The sequence below is a fragment of the Bison bison genome, unplaced genomic scaffold (genome assembly GCF_000754665.1).
Source record: "Bison bison bison isolate TAMUID 2011002044 unplaced genomic scaffold, Bison_UMD1.0 scf7180017864489, whole genome shotgun sequence".
Lineage (NCBI taxonomy): Eukaryota > Metazoa > Chordata > Mammalia > Artiodactyla > Bovidae > Bison > Bison bison.
Genome location: NW_011495048.1, coordinates 7,257,648 through 7,273,685, shown reverse-complemented (window position 1 = coordinate 7,273,685; position 16,038 = coordinate 7,257,648). Strand labels below are relative to the sequence as shown.

General features: G+C 33.0%; 1 protein-coding gene across 1 annotated transcript in view; it reads left to right on the top strand.

Moving 5' to 3' along the window:
* USP34 (ubiquitin specific peptidase 34) overlaps positions 1-16,038 on the top strand; it is a 241,399-nt gene that overhangs the window by 152,165 nt on the left and 73,196 nt on the right. The window contains 7 exon segments of the mRNA XM_010863267.1: positions 1,949-2,074; positions 3,518-3,640; positions 3,761-3,844; positions 4,350-4,436; positions 9,732-9,932; positions 13,067-13,149; positions 15,910-15,950. Coding sequence (XP_010861569.1) covers positions 1,949-2,074; positions 3,518-3,640; positions 3,761-3,844; positions 4,350-4,436; positions 9,732-9,932; positions 13,067-13,149; positions 15,910-15,950 — 745 coding nt within the window.

Below are 16,038 nucleotides of genomic sequence, written 5' to 3'. Positions count from 1 at the left end.
TTTTGAGATTGGCAGACTGGTGCCTTTATGACTTTTCTATGTTAGGCTAACAGAGTTCTTTGCTAAGAATGTTAAGTGGCTTCTTTCTACATTTCCACGATGTATTTGCTCATGAATTAGCAAATTGAGTCATCTGTTCCCCATAACCTGGTTTCTTTTGTGGTGGCACACTCTTAAATTCCCAAGAAATCCCCTTTTTATTCAACCAGAATAATCTTGATAATAATAGATGTCGTAAACCTCCATTTCCTCACCTTTAAATTTTATGCCATACTTAATAACCTTTTACTTCATGTCAGTGTTGTATGGCTAGTTTAAGAGTAAAAGATAAGTATAAGAACTTCCTGATTTTTTGAGGAGGGTGCTAGTAATCTATGAAGTGTGTTATGGGAGCATAAAGGAGGAAACAAAAATTTGAAAAACTGGGAGTGTGATTATGATGTAATTCAAATATAAGGACAGAAAGACAGATTATAACCCATACTACAAAAGACCTTAAGAGGTTTTATTTGTATTAAAATGGATTGTTATTATCATGGAAGATTTTAAAGCAACAAAAAGTCACAGTTCAGATGTTAGTTTGGAGGATTATGTTAAGAGAAAACAGACCAGAGGTCGGCATACCAGTTCACCATGTGAGGCCTAAACCAGAGAGAAAACATTCGTTTTGGACAGATAAATTATGGTGTGGAGTTTCTTTGTTGTACTAGACTGGTTCAGTCTTGAAGACGATTACCAAAAACATAATGGATCTTGACTATGTATGACATTGTGTGGCCTTCTAGTCACAATGTAGATCATAGTCATGTACACTTGGAAGATTTTTATTTTCCTCTCTAGATCATCTGCTGCAGAGTTCAGTCCCTTCCTCGTTTCCCTCCCTCTCCCCTTCCTTCTCTTTTTCAAACTGGGTATTTACAAAGGAATGAATTCTATTTTACCGAAGACCTGTCAGTGCCTTGTCTTCAACTAAACTAACAGTATTAACGTGGGTTGCTTCTCTTTTTTCATTAGGTCTGTGTAAAGCAAAGTTTATCTTGAAATTTCATCTCTAAAATTCTCTTACCTTCAAAGTACATTAGCTTTATGCCATTATACAGAAAGAACTGGATTTTTATTTTTTGTAGATGTGTAAGGATATTCCTTTGGCATCTCTTAGGCTTGGTGAATACCTCAAAATCATTATGTGACAGCAGCTAGTAGTAGAATAATGAGTACAAACTCATACTCTGGAAAATTCCAAAACCGTATATTTTAGCTTTCATTGCTTGTTTACCTCTTAGGGTTGTTCTTTAATTAAGAAACAAAACCAAAACACAAAAACCCCAAAACTTGCCTATTTCTTACATTGTGGTTTTTGTTCAGTTACTAAGTCGTGTCCGACTCTTTTTTTAATACTTTTTGCAATATTGTTTAGCGTACTGTTATCTCGTACCTTAGATAATTCAAATTTAACAAGTGATAATGGAAAAAAGTAGGTTCTTTAAAAGTGTTTGCTTTTCTTTTATCTCTGCTTGAAATATAAGATATGAATTAGGAACATAAGAGAAATAGGTGTACTCTTTCCCCAAATAGAAGGTCAGGGATTTAATTAACCAGCTTTTTGTCATTCTTGGAATAGTGGTCTGCAAAGAGGAGATAGGTGATAGTCTGATTGAAATTTATTTGGATGATTTCATAAAATATTTTCACTTCTGTTTGAAAAGTTTTTCTGAGGAAAGTGGCCAGAGTTGCAGGTCACTTTTTCCTAGAAAAGCGTTCAGTAACAAGTTGAAAAACCACTGCTTTGACATAACTAACTTTACTGTGTAAAAAATGGTTTATTCTCACTTTAAAGTAAGATTTTAATATATTATCAAACTTGATAGTGATTTGATGCAGATTGAAATTGTTTAGATTAATTAAAAAACTGATCTGTTTTGATAAGCAGTTATTCTTATTTTTGTAGAGCTTAAGATGTGAAGAACTTCATCTTCATGCAGAAAACCTTTCCAGGCGTGTATGGGAGCTACTGATGCTTCTTCCTACATGTCCTAACATGTTGATGGCATTCCAGAATATCTCAGATGAACAGGTAAGTTCACAAAATATTTTTACTTCCCTGGAGGATGATACAGTTTACATTTCTACTGGTAGTATATGAGATTGGTTGTTAACCTGTAACCTCAGTAAAATTTTGCCCATTTAATAGGTTAAAAAGTGCCACTTCATTTTAAAGTTCATATATTTAATTATTAGTGAGCTTGCGTAATATGGGCTATATATAAGGCAAGAATGGTCTCTAAAGTTATCTCTGTAAACAGTAAATTTGCCTTTATATTAGTGTTTTTTCATATTACTGTATGTTCTGAATATTGCTTTGTTTTTGACAACAAAAAGTAACGTTTAGAGAAAATACACCAAGGTTTAATGATATTTGCATCAGTGCTTATTTTGGCTGCTTATACATGACAACTGGTAGAAATAGAGAAAAAGGGAGGCAAAGAAATTTATATTAATATTTCCAGAGGCATGACCTCACATGTATTAAGTATTAATGTATCTTTGTAAAGATGTCTAATTCAGAACAGAACACCTATTGAATTAGTTCTGAATTAGTTCAATAGGTGTTCTGTTGGTACTTGCACTAAGTAACCCCTTATTATGTAACTTTTAAAAATAATCTTTAATTTTAACAGACATCTTTACAAAGATATATTAATACATCTGAGGTCATGCCTCTGGAAATATTAATACATGTTAAATTTTTCAGGGCTTCCCTGGTGGCTCAGACGGTAAAGCGTCTGCCTGCAATGCGGGAGACCCGGGTTTGATCCCCTGGTTGGGAAGATCCCCTGGAGAAGGAAATGGCAACCCACTCCAGTACTCTTGCCTGGAAAATTCCATGGACTGAGGAGCCTGATGGGCTACAGTCCATGGGGTTGCAAAGAGTCGGACACGACAGAGCAACGTCACTTTAGGTGATTCTTTACGTGATTTTAAGGCATTCACTTTGAAGAAATTGGGCCTAGAAAATGGGAGTTGACTCATTGTAGCTCTGTAAATAACATTGTCCAGCGTGCACACTAAGTGTGAATAGCACTTATAAATTGAGAGTAGAATAATATTTTAAAGTTTGTGTGTTTGTATATGACTTTTTAAATGGGTAGGTGTCACATAAATATTATATACACACTGTACTACTGTATCCTTAAAAGTTGACACATTCAGTTAGGCTGTGTGTTTTTTATTCAGAAGATGGTAAATTACCTCAACTGTTTTGGAGGATAACAGATATATTTTTTTCCTATGCTGCTATTATATATTAATTTTAGCAAAATTAAGGAATAATTGGTATTTTAAGCATATGGTTAGTTCCAATTATATATTGCCCTTCGTATATGTAATATTTGAGTTTTTATATATAGTGTCAGTTTCTTTAGTCTTCACCATCCCGCCCCGCCCCTGGGTTTGGGGAGGAGGTGTGGTTCTCTTAGTAAGTTGGTTTGAGAAACCTTTTTTCTTTTTTTAATTTAAGAGCAATGATGGACTTAATTGGAAAGAACTGCTCAAAATTAAAAGTGCTCACAAGCTGTTATATGCCCTGGAAATTATTGAAGCACTGGGAAAACCTAACAGAAGAATAAGGAGAGAGTCAACGGTGACTGCATTTCCATTATTATCATCAAATGCTTGTTTTCTCTCTGGAGCAAAATTCCAGAGTACATTATCTTTTAATCCTCCTGCCACCCTTCCTTATTTATTTTTGCCATTCCCACAGGGAAGTTATAGTGATCTCTATCCAGATTCAGATGATTCAAGTGAGGATCAAGTGGAAAACAGTAAAAATTCCTGGAGTTGCAAGGTTTGATTATACATGTTTTACAGTGTCTTGGTAAAAATAATTGATCTCGTGTACCAAAAGTAGGTACCATAATTATTGTTTTAAAGTAACGTACCATTTAAATAAAGCATGATTTTTAAATTATATATTACTTTAATCACATTAATAAACTGAGATTATTTAAGGCCTTGGTGCTTCTGTTTTTAGCACTTTTTTTTCCTTCATTAGAGTACTGTGTTAGGACATCCCAGTGCCTGAAATTAAATGGTTAATGGAATACAAAGTATGTATATAGATTTTTGTAAGAATCTTTTCAAAAAATTCTTGAAAATTAGCTGTTGTTACTTTATTGTATACAAGTTATATTGGTTATTTAAGCCAAAGAATAATTTCCTAAATGAAAGATATATAGTATTTTACTTACACACACAGACATAAACACACATCCAGTCACTGAATTAAAAAGCAGATTTTACTGCATTATGTAGCTGCTTTCCTCTTACCATACTCTTGCAATTGCTTACAGTTTGTTGCTGCTGGAGGACTTCAACAGTTGTTAGAAATTTTTAATTCTGGAATTCTAGAGCCAAAAGAGCAGGAATCCTGGACTGTGGTAAGTGAAAATTCACCCTTTCAACCAGTTACAGTAGCTGATTGCCACTTCTATAAGCCAAATCCATGAACCACTTGCAAGTGTAACTTTTCCTGCAAACTTTATTGTAGTAAAGGAGGGTGGAGTACAGTAGAAATAAATTTAAGGAAAAATAAGGAATCTGGTGAGCTAATTATTCAGTAAGAGTTCTCAGTGTCAACTCTGTACAAATTTTAAGTGCTAATATTAATGGTGCTGAACTATAATTCATGAACATTTTTTCTTTAGCTTGGTAAGTTATATATTAATGTTTATATAGTCTTAAAATTTGGGATGGTTTTTAAGAAAAACTTGGTTTATGTCTTTAGTTTTTTGAAAATATTCTTTGTTTTGTTTTGACCATTTTTTCCTTTAAGCAGCACTACTCAAAAATATATTTCCAGACCATTTGTGACTGGTCTGCAATGAAATAGGTACAGAATTTGAGAGTAAGCCTTTAGAAATTTTTATAGCAATTGGACATTGATACAGTATTTTTTAATAGTATTTTACAAAATTATTGATCTTTAACAAAATGGAAGTTTTAGGAAATAGTACTTACTGCTGTTAACTTGAAGAAGCACTGTCCTATAATATTAGGAAAATAAAATTGCTTACTTGTGGAATATTTTAAAATTCATAATTATGGACCAAATTCTGTAATCTAGTTTTGTCTGAAATGGAAGGTATGCTCGTTTCCTGACCTCCAGCAAAGCAGAATAGCATTATAAAACATTGCATTCAAAAATTAATTTCTTAGTACTTGTTTTTTAGAATTACTTTAGAGTCCAGGAGTCAGATGTTCTTGATTTATTATTGAGTGCTGCTGCATCCAGTATATTAAAAAATATATACTTTTTAAGACAGGTATTGCTATCTGTTAAGATTTTGTTAATCTTACCATTGGTTTCAATACTTGTTTGCCATTTTTATTTTACATATTTTGCTACAGATATTTTCCTTCTTAGAATAAATACCTCTGCAGTAGTAATTGTTGTTTTTTGACTTTTAAAACTCTGATGTCTTTTGTTGTGTTTTATTGTTGTGTTTTAGTTTTCTCACTACTCTTTCAGAATTATAAGGTGCCTTTTAGTTCTCAGACAAAGTGAGAGAATTTAAAAATTTTAGAATAGTTATATGTTGCTCATAGGACTTTTGCTTAAAAACTTATGTGTTTTCTTTGAATAAAGTTTACAGGTAATCATGTGCTAAAGATTTTCTCTGTTTTGCTTTAAAATTATGGATACTTTTATGAAGTATTAAGAAAAATTTACTACCATATGGCACACATTGTAGCTTCGCAACGCTTGAGATGGCTAGTTTGCCTGAGACATAAATTGCTTTCAGATTGACTGAGATCCACTATTCATAATGTATCTCTCAATATATTAAAGAACACTGTGAATAGTCTTACGATTCACAAACTAAATTTTCATGAAGTCCAATTTTTCTGTTTTTCCTTTTGTTACTTGAGTTTTTGGTATACTCTCCAAGACATCATTGCTAAATACAGTGTCATGACCCTTTGGTTCTGTGTTTTCTTTCAAGATTTTTATTGTTTTTTAGGTCTTATATTTGGATCCTTGATTCACTTTGAGTTAATTGTTGTTAGGTAAAGGTTCAACTTCATTCTTTTGCATGTGGAGATGCAGGTTTCCACCATCTTTCTGTGAAAAGACTCCTTTTGCCACAGTGAATGTTCATGGCATCCTTATCAAAAATCATTTAACCATATAGATGAGGGTTTGTTTTGGGGCTCTCAGTTCCATTCTTTTTTTAAAGCTATCTTTATGCCAGTACTTCACTGGTATCAGTTACTGTAACTTTGTAGTAAGTTTTTAAATCAGAAAGTGTGTGTCCTCCAGGTTTGTCCTTTTCTTTCAAGATTATCTGTTTGGAGTTCCTTGAGATTCCTTGTGAATTTTAGAATGAATTTTTCTGTTTCTTCAAAAATCATCATTAGGATTTTGTTAGGGATTGCATTGAATCTGTAGGTCACTTTGGGTGGTTCAGTTCAGTTCAGTCGCTCGGTCATATCCGACTCTTTGTGACCCCATGAATTGCAGCATGCCTGGCTTCCCTGTCCATCACCAACTCCCAGAGTTCACCCAAACCCATGTCCATCGAATGGGTGATGCCATCCAGCCATCTCATCCTCTGTCATCCCCTTCTCCTCCTGCCCCCAAACCCTCCCAGCATCAGAGTCTTTTCCAATGAGTCAACTCTTCGCATGAGTTGGCCAAAGTATTGGAGTTTCAGCTTTAGCATCAGTCCTTCCAAAGAACACCTGGGACTGATCTCCTTTAGAATGGACTGGTAGGATCTCCTTGCAGTCCAAGGGACTCTCAAGAGTCTTCTCCAACACCACAGTTCAAAAGCATCAATTCTTCAGCACTCAGCTTTCTTCACAGTCCAACTCTCACATCCATACATGACCACTGGAGTAACCATAGCCTTGACTAGATGGACCTTTGTTGGCAAAGTAATGTCTCTGCTTTTGAATATGCTATCTAGGTTAGTCATAACTTTCCTTCCAAGGAGTAAGCGTCTTTTAATTTCATGGCTGCAGTCACCATCTGCAGTGATTTTGGATGGTATTGATATTTTAATAATAAGTCTTCCAGTCCATAAATGCAGGATATGTTTCCATTTATTTGTCTTTAATTTCTTTGAGCAACTTTTTTAGCTTTCATTGTAGAAGTCTTTCAGCTCCTTGGTTAAGTTCCTTCCTAGGTATTTTTATTCTTTTGTATGCTATTTTAAATGAAATTGTTTCTGTCATTGCCTTTTCATATTGTTCATTGTTCATGTACAACTGAATTCTGTGTGTTGACTTTGTATCCTTCTACTTTGCTGAGATCATTTATTAGTTTTAACAGGTTTTACATGGAGTCTTTAGGGTTTTCTGCATCAGTAACAAACAGATAAATTTACTTCTTCCTTTCTAATTTTGATGCCTTTTATTTTTTGTGTGTATTGCTCAGGCCGAAACTTAACTCTATGGTATTGAATAGAAGTGATGAAAGCAATTGTCCTTGCATTGCTCCTGATCTTAGAAGAAAAGCTTTCAGTCTTTCACCATTGAGTATGATTTTCACTGAGTTTTTCAATATGACTTTTGTTTATTATGTTGCACTAGTTTCCTTCTGTTCCTATTTCATTGAGTATTTTTTATCATAAAAGGGTGTTGAATTTTGTCAAATGCTTTTTTCATCAGTAATCAAGATAATGTAGTCTTTTCCTTCATTTTGTTAATATGGAGTATTTACATTGATCAGTGCTCATATGTCAAACTATCCTTGCATTCTAAGAGTAAATCCCACTTGGTCATCCTTTTACTATATTGCTGAATTCTGTTTACTAATATTTTGTTGAGGACTTTTACATGAATATTCATAAAGAATATTAGCCTGTAATTTTCTTGTAGTGTCTTTTGTCTGGCTTTGGTATCAGAGTTAATGCTTGCTTCATCAAATGAGTTACAGAGTTCCCTCTTCAGTTTTTGGGAAAGTTTGAGGATTATTGGCATTAGTTCTTCTTTATGTTTGTTAGAATTTATTAGTGAAGCTGTCAGGTCCAGGACTTTTCTTTTTTGGGAGATTTTTGATAATGGAATCAATCTCCTCACTAGTTATAAGTCTGTTCAGATTTTCTGTTTCTTTTTTATTGAATTTTTATAAGTTTTGTGTTTCTAGAAATTTGTTAATTTTGTATAGTGTATTGAGTTTGGGGACGTAACAGTTGTTTGTAGTACTCTCTTAAAATCTTTTTTATTTCTGTAAAATTAGTTGAAATGGTCCCACTTCTATTTCTGATTTCAGTAATTTGGTTCTTCTTGTTTCTTAGTCCTCCTAGCTAAAGGTTTGTCAATTTTGTTCTTTTTTAAGAACCAGCTTTGATTTTCAGTGATTTTTTTTCTTTAGGTTTTTCTATTCCCTATTTTATTTATCTCTGTTTTGATTTTTATTATCTCCTTTTTGCAACTACTAGCCTTGGGTGTAGTTTGTTCTTCTTTTTCTAGTTTGTTAACCTCTAAAGTTAGATTAATGAGAACCTTCTTGTTTTTTAATGTAAACATAGTTATAAATTTCCCCATTAACATTTCATTTGGACCATGTTTTTTTATCTTCTTTTGTAAAGTGTCTGTAAATATCTTAGGGATTTTTGTTTTGTTTTTTTCTCTTAGTAAAGAGCTGTAAGACTTTTTTCCTTAATGAATTTGGACAAGTTTTTTTGGTCAAGTATATGTATTAAGAATATTTGCATTCAATCTGTGGTTTGTCTTTTCTTTGTATTTACAGTGTCTTTTAAGCAGAGAAGTTTTCAGTTTTAATCCTAGCTAAGAAACCTTTTTTCTGAGGTCACAAAGATATTCTATGTGTTGTGTAAATTTTATAGTGACCTTTTACATTTAGATATGTGATATATTTTGAGTTAACTTTTGAATATGTAGAATGAGGGTGAGGTTTTATTTTTCCATATGGCTATCCAATTTTTCTAGCACTGTTTGTGTGAAGAAATTTTTTTCTCCCTGAAATTTTGTGATACTTTTCTTGAAAAATCAGTTACATAGTATTGCTGTGTTTCCTGGTATATTGGTATAGTTGTAACATTTAGTAGAAGTATTAGGAAAAGAAGAGAACAAGGACCATTGAAGAGAAAGCTCTCATACATAGATGATGTTCTTATTTATTTGAAGGAATTGTTTTATTAAAAAAATTTTAATGTAGAGCTTTAAATCAGTTAGAAATTTTACTTTCCATACTAAGCAGTATCTTATTGATGAGATACTTATTTTATTTTACATGTACATTTGTAAAGTACAAATTTTCAATTGAAAAGTTATCAAATTATTGAGAATAGTTTTCACTCCCAAATATTAGAGTATATGCCACTTAATGTGGAGAGGCAGCTTCTAATATTTTTGCCCTTAATGCTAATTTTGTAGGTAAAGTATTTTAATAGTTTTATTATTTCAGTTCATTCCAAGCAGTATTTTTTATATCTTGTTATTATATGCATTTGTATGATTATTTCATGATAGAAATACAAGTATCGTTTTCATTTCATCGAATACACATTTTAGTTATCTAGTGTCTATTTTTGTAAGATTGGGTTGTTATTAACCGTAATACATGAACAGGAAAAATTTCATTACCTCATGGATTAAGTACTAGCTATAATTATTTTCATTTTCTAGTCTTTAATTTCAGTTTGTATGGTGGCCATGTGAAATTAATGGAAATTAGGTAAATAACATTTTCTTCTTATCCACAGTGGCAGCTAGACTGTCTTGCTTGCTTGCTGAAGTTAATATGCCAGTTTGCAGTAGATCCATCTGATTTGGATTTAGCTTATCATGATGTCTTTGCCTGGTCTGGTATAGCAGAAAGCCATAGGAAAAGAACATGGCCTGGCAAATCAAGAAAGGCTGCTGGTGATCATGCTAAGGGTCTTCATATACCAAGATTAACAGAGGTAAAGTAGAAACGTTACCATTAAACTGTAGTAAAACACTTGTCTTTTAAGAGAATTTGTTTGATTTTACAAAATGAACAACACTGATATCTATGAAATGCTATCCTAAATCACCACAGTATGACCTCACAGCAGAAGTTATGCCTTCATTTATTTTAAAGCAGTAGCAATTATGAAGGAGTAAAACTTTTCAGTTCATCATCCAAATTGCAGATTGAGTTTTATGCCATTCTATATGTTATCTAACTGTAGAGTTGAGTTGATTAGTTGGTCTCAATAATTTTTATGCTGAATGGAGGATCCATTCAGAAAAACAAACTACACTAGGTATTCCAACAGAGTAGATTTAAAATTGAGAGCTAATTTTATTCGTATATTTCAGAGTTGTTTAGTTACTAAGTTGTGTCCGATTCTTTTGTGACTCCCTGGACTGTAGCCCCCATCTGGGATTTTTCCCAGACAAGAATACTAGAGTGGGTTCCATTTCCCTCTCCAGGGGATCTTCGCGACATAGGAATTGAACCCGTGACTTCTGCATTGGCGGGTGGATTCTTTTCCATTGAGCCATCAGAGAATCCCATGTTTTGAAGGGCTATAATTTAAAAAGGGAATGTTAAAGTAATGCAGGCAATTTCACATATTTTTGAGGAATATATGTAAAAGATTATAACTACCAGAAGTGAGAAGCCTATAGATGGGATCTTGCTGAACTGGAGTTTAGGCCTCTGAGGAAGTCATTCTGTTACTGATTCTGAAATCAGTTTCCTCATCTGGTTAAAATACTTTTGGAACAGTGTTAACAAAAAAACAAGAATTCCCTGGTGGTTCAGTGGTTAGAGCTTCATGCTTTTACCACCCAGGGGCCCAGGTTTGATCCTTGGTCAGGAACTAAGATCCCACAAGCTGCATGGCACAACCAAGAAAAAAACCCCAATACAAAACAAACAAGAAAAAGCACGTAAGGTATCTCTCAAGTATCCCAGGTTGACAAACTTAAAAGAAAGCCAGCTGGCTGAGGAGAAATTTACCAGCCATTATAATGGCAGAGCAAGTTCACAGTATGGTGGGTTTGGAGCTGAACAAAAGTGGCACGATAACCAGCACATCCAGCAATAAAATTAAATCTTTCTGACTGTGGATTCTGTTGTTCATACAATCAAATATTTGCCCTTCCACTGTTTCTGTCAGTGAACTGAACCGGGGAAGGTTGAAGATAAGTTTTTACTCGGTCTGTTCCTTAAATTGTAATCATTTGAGGACAGCAGCTTACCTCATACCTGTTCAAGAAACTTCAGAGCAATGAGTTGTTACTGATAGAAAAATAAAATACATATACTCATATATGGGATTTTTAAATAATTGGCTAAAAAAAATTTGTTCAAGTACATAATTACTAAAAATACTTAGAATGTACAATTGAGGAAATTCCCTAACTGCTCAGTGGTTAGGACTCTGCACTTTCACTGCTGAGGACTCAGGTTCCGTCCCTGGTCAGGGAGCTAAGATCCTGCAAACTGTGATGTGGCAAAAAAGAATATACAAATGAACCTTCCCCAGAGTCACAGGTCATTACCATGGTTTCTCTTTTTATGTGCATATTTTTTTCTATGCATATGCCAATATTATAGTTCTAGTTTAGAAAAAGAGCATATGATATATTTTTTCCTTTGTTTATCATTAATAATTAGAGCATAGTATGTAAATCTAAGCTATTTGAGGGGAAATTTTTGTTACTCTTTTTCTCGAGACAAAGTCATCTGATAGAAAGAAACACTAATTCCTTTACTAATTTATTGTCATGCAATATTTCATTTATTATCCTTCAGTAGCCTTTTGGAAGTTTCAGATTCCAAATTTAACTTTCAAATTCCAGCCTAGGTATAGCTTGTCTTTTTTTTTTTAAACTTTTTATTTTGTACTGGGATAAAGCCAATCAACAATATTGTGATGAGTCAGGGAAACCGGAAAGGGACTCAGCGATACATATACATGTATCCATTAGCCTCCAAACTTAAATATAGTTTTTCTTAAAGCTCTCCTTATTTTGTCCGGGACAGCTTTAGTTGCTGCTCTCTTCTGTTGATCATTTGGCACATTGCATATACTTGTGTTGCAGTGCTTTTTTTTTTTTTTTTTTTTTTTTTTTTTTTTTTTTTAAGTACTGTATTTTTGTCTGCTCTGTGTCTTTGTTGCTGCAAGGGCTTTTCTCTAGCTGTAGCAAGCAGGAGCTACTCTTTAGTTGCAGTGTGCAGGCTTGTCATTGCCGATGCCTCCCTTGTTGTGCAGCACAGGCTGTAGGGCACGCAGGCTTCAGTAGTTGTGGCATATGGGCTCAGTAGTTGCAGCTCCTAGGCTCTAGAATGTGGGCTCAATAGTTGTGGCTTATGGGCTTAGTTCCATGGCATGTGGGACCCTCCCAGATCAGGGATCAAGCCTGTGTCTCCTGTATTGGTGGTCAAACTCTTCTCCACTGAGCCACCAGGGAAGCTCCTGCAATGCTTTGTATGTTATCTGCTACATGGACTAACTTCCCCAGGATAGGAACAGTGCTTTTTAGAGTTTAGTGGCCAGAATGAGTTTGGGCCTGCAGAAGGAATTTAATAATTCTTTATTAAGTTAGCAAATATTTTTTCTATTATATAGATTAAGAACTGAGAAATTTAGTATTAGAGTCATACAGCTTGAAAATAAGTCAACTAATGTTGAACCTCAGGATTTTAAATCTGGATTCCAAGCTTGGTTAACTATAGTTTTATTTCAAGTGAAAAATGTTACTTCATCTACTGCCCCCCAAAATCACTGGCATGTATAATGTATAATTTTTCTTGCACTGTTGGGTGACATGCAGATAATTTGTGGGCCAAATAGGTAATCTGTGGACCAAATAGAGAGGATTTGCCTGTGTATTTTCTAAATTTTTATTATTTTCTTTTTAAAGTTGTTATTCTTACGTTTGTTTATGAAAATCTGTTTTTCTAGTATTTAATACTTTTGTAGTATTTTCCAATAACCATTTTTAGAGTATTCCTTATATTTTTATAAATAAAAATCAAAGTAATATGGAGTCTGTTTAAAATGCAGTTTTGTGCTTTAGTGTACTTACAGATTTTTTTTAAAATGTTTTTATTTTAAAGGTATTTCTTGTTCTTGTCCAAGGAACCAGTTTGATTCAGCGACTTATGTCTGTTGCTTATACATATGATAATCTGGCTCCTAGGTATGATGTTTTTATATTATGTATGTATGTATAGTAAGAATACAATGTTTAAAAATTTTAATCTGGAAAAACTTGAAATCTAATAGATAAATGGTTAGGGTATTTTAGTGCACTTTCATATCATTCATTAAGACTTGCATATTGTTACCAACGTTTTGCAAGTTTTTATAGCATTTTCTGTGGGTGTCCCTGTGCACACGTTTATTTACAGGTTATCCTAAATTCTGTAAGAGTTTAGACATATGGTCACTTACCCATAAATAGTTTGATGTGTTTCCTAAGACCCAGGACAGTTTCCTGACCACTATAGTGAAATACAATTCAACATTGATATAATATTATCTAACATCTTATCCATATTCAAATTTCCCCATTAATATTCTTTATAGCAATTTTTTCCTCATCCAGGATAACATACTATGTTTAATAGTCATATTTCTTCCATTTCCTGTAATAGGGGATATTTCTTATCCTTTCTTTCATGGAACAGACATTTTTGAGCATCCCAGGACAGTTCTTTTATAACACCTTTCGGTTTAGGTTTTCCTGATTGTTCCTTACAATTAAATTCAGACTATACCTTTTAGCAGGAATACTCCTTAAGTAGCATATCTTTCCCAATACATCCCAGTGATAGCAGTTTGTCTTATTATTAGTGATTTTGATCAGTCAGTCTGGTTTCATCCAGATTTCTCTACAGTGAAGTTTCTGATTTTTCTAATTAAAACTACCCTATGGATTACAGTGATGATGAATCTTGCCTGAATTAAGTATCAGTACAGTGTTTGCAAACTAGTGATTTTCTAACTCAGCCATTCATTTTATGTTTATTAGTTGACATTTTATTGTGAGGAAGAGCTTTCTCTTCCTTTTATTTAGTATCAAGTTGGATTTTTTAATGCAAGATAATTCATTACTATTACTGTTCACTTTGCTTATATGCCTTAGTTCTGGAATCAGTGTTTAGGAAGCCCTAGTTGTTGGCGTGGAACCAGTGAAATATGGATACTCATGGCTCCTAATGTTAGCTTTCTTCTGGGCTCTCAGTAGATAAAGCTGGAAATATTTATTTAAGAATATAGTTTAAACCTGTCATATGATCCAATTTATTTGGGCTACATTGGTGATTTTTAAAAAATAATGTACAAAATTTTAATAGTGTATAAATGATATTTGCTAATACATAAAGACCTGACTCTGTATACCTTAAATAAATAACCTTAAATAACCTTAAATAATACCTTAAATACCTTAAATGATACATTAAAGTATGTAGAAATATTTTCAAGTACTGTTTTCTCTAGGTGTTATGTTGGGCTTAAGCTTGCCGTTGTTACTCAGATGATTTACAGGGTTCATGTAAACATGTTTCAAAGTGCTTATTTATGGCTAATAGCTAGTTGTTTCTTTTTAGATGCTTTTAAAAGTCACCTTCATAAGCAGTGGTTGAATATAAGTAGCATGATTATTTTAAGATTATTTCTTTTTTAGTTTGTCTTTCTTTAGTGTTTGTCTCTATTGAATTTGTATTACTTGATTAATACTTGCTTTACCTCACTGACAGTATAGTTTTGTATGTACTTTATCTGATTTTGCTCACCATTATTAGTGTCAGGCACTTCACCTATTAGTTATAAAACTTAGGAATGGATAATGTGGGGAAACAAAGAAAGTGCAGTAACTTGACCTTGGTTTGTATGAGGAAAATAGATTTTCTGTACCAACTACCAGTTACTCTCCTCCAGATAAATAATTATTAACTTTTTCTCCCTGTCCTCTAACATACATTCTATATACTTCCCACCTTCAGTTTATATGGTGCTGGGAGGTTTATATCAATTAAGGTAGTTAGAAAAAACTTACTGTCTGTTACCAAAAATCTTCAAATGCCGCAGATTTAAAAGGTGCATGAGTAGGTTGCTCTTGGTAAAGTTAAATATATTAAGCCAATATGATAAAAGTTAAACATGAAATATGACCAGATCTTGACTTACAAGTTTTAACTTTTCAGTACCTTTTACTTAAATCAGTTATATAGATTTTGAAATTTTCAAAGGTGTTTTTTAATTATAAAAATTTAATTATAACAAAGTAGGTATCTAGAGATCTGTGCTTTTCTTAAGGAAAAAAAAACAGCAATTTATTTGTAAGGTGAACCCAAATTCCTGTGTAATGGTGTTATTAAACTGAAAATTTTTACTGTTTAGTTTTCTTTAAATTGAGGTGTAATACATTTTCCACTGAAGTTACTTAAAGTATCATGGGGAAAAAATAGAACTGAAGCAATATAGAATTAAATTAGTTATTTTTCTCTACTTTTCAATAATTTACTTTTAACTATTCCCAGTGAAAATTGAACTTACCCATACAAAAAAAAAAAGGTCGTTTTATGCCAGTGTATGATTTTTTTCCTTTTAGAAGTCTTATATTTAGATTCTAAACCATTATAACCTTTCTGTTTGTAATGCATGTCACTTCAGTAACCAAATTTTTAGGCACTGTGAGAGTGCACTTAAGTCAATATGGGATTCACTCAGATTTTATTTATTAAATATGAAGTCATTTAGTGTTTGTTATAGTAAGATTTTGCCAGTGATTCTTTAAACAAAAAATGAAGACCATGGAAAAATAAATTAGTATCTTTCATAAAAACCTATTATCTTTTGGGAAAGTTAAATGATAAATATAGTAAGAAATAGAGTTATTTTTTAATTCATTGCTGAATTTAACTATTCCTGGTGGTATGTTTTTACTTTACAGAGTTTTGAAAGCTCAATCTGATCACAGGTCTAGACATGAAGGTAAGGGTTCCACAAAGTTGATTTTTAATAGATAAAGATTTGGATGGCTGGAAACTAAAGATTTGGATGGCTGGAAACATTTACGTAT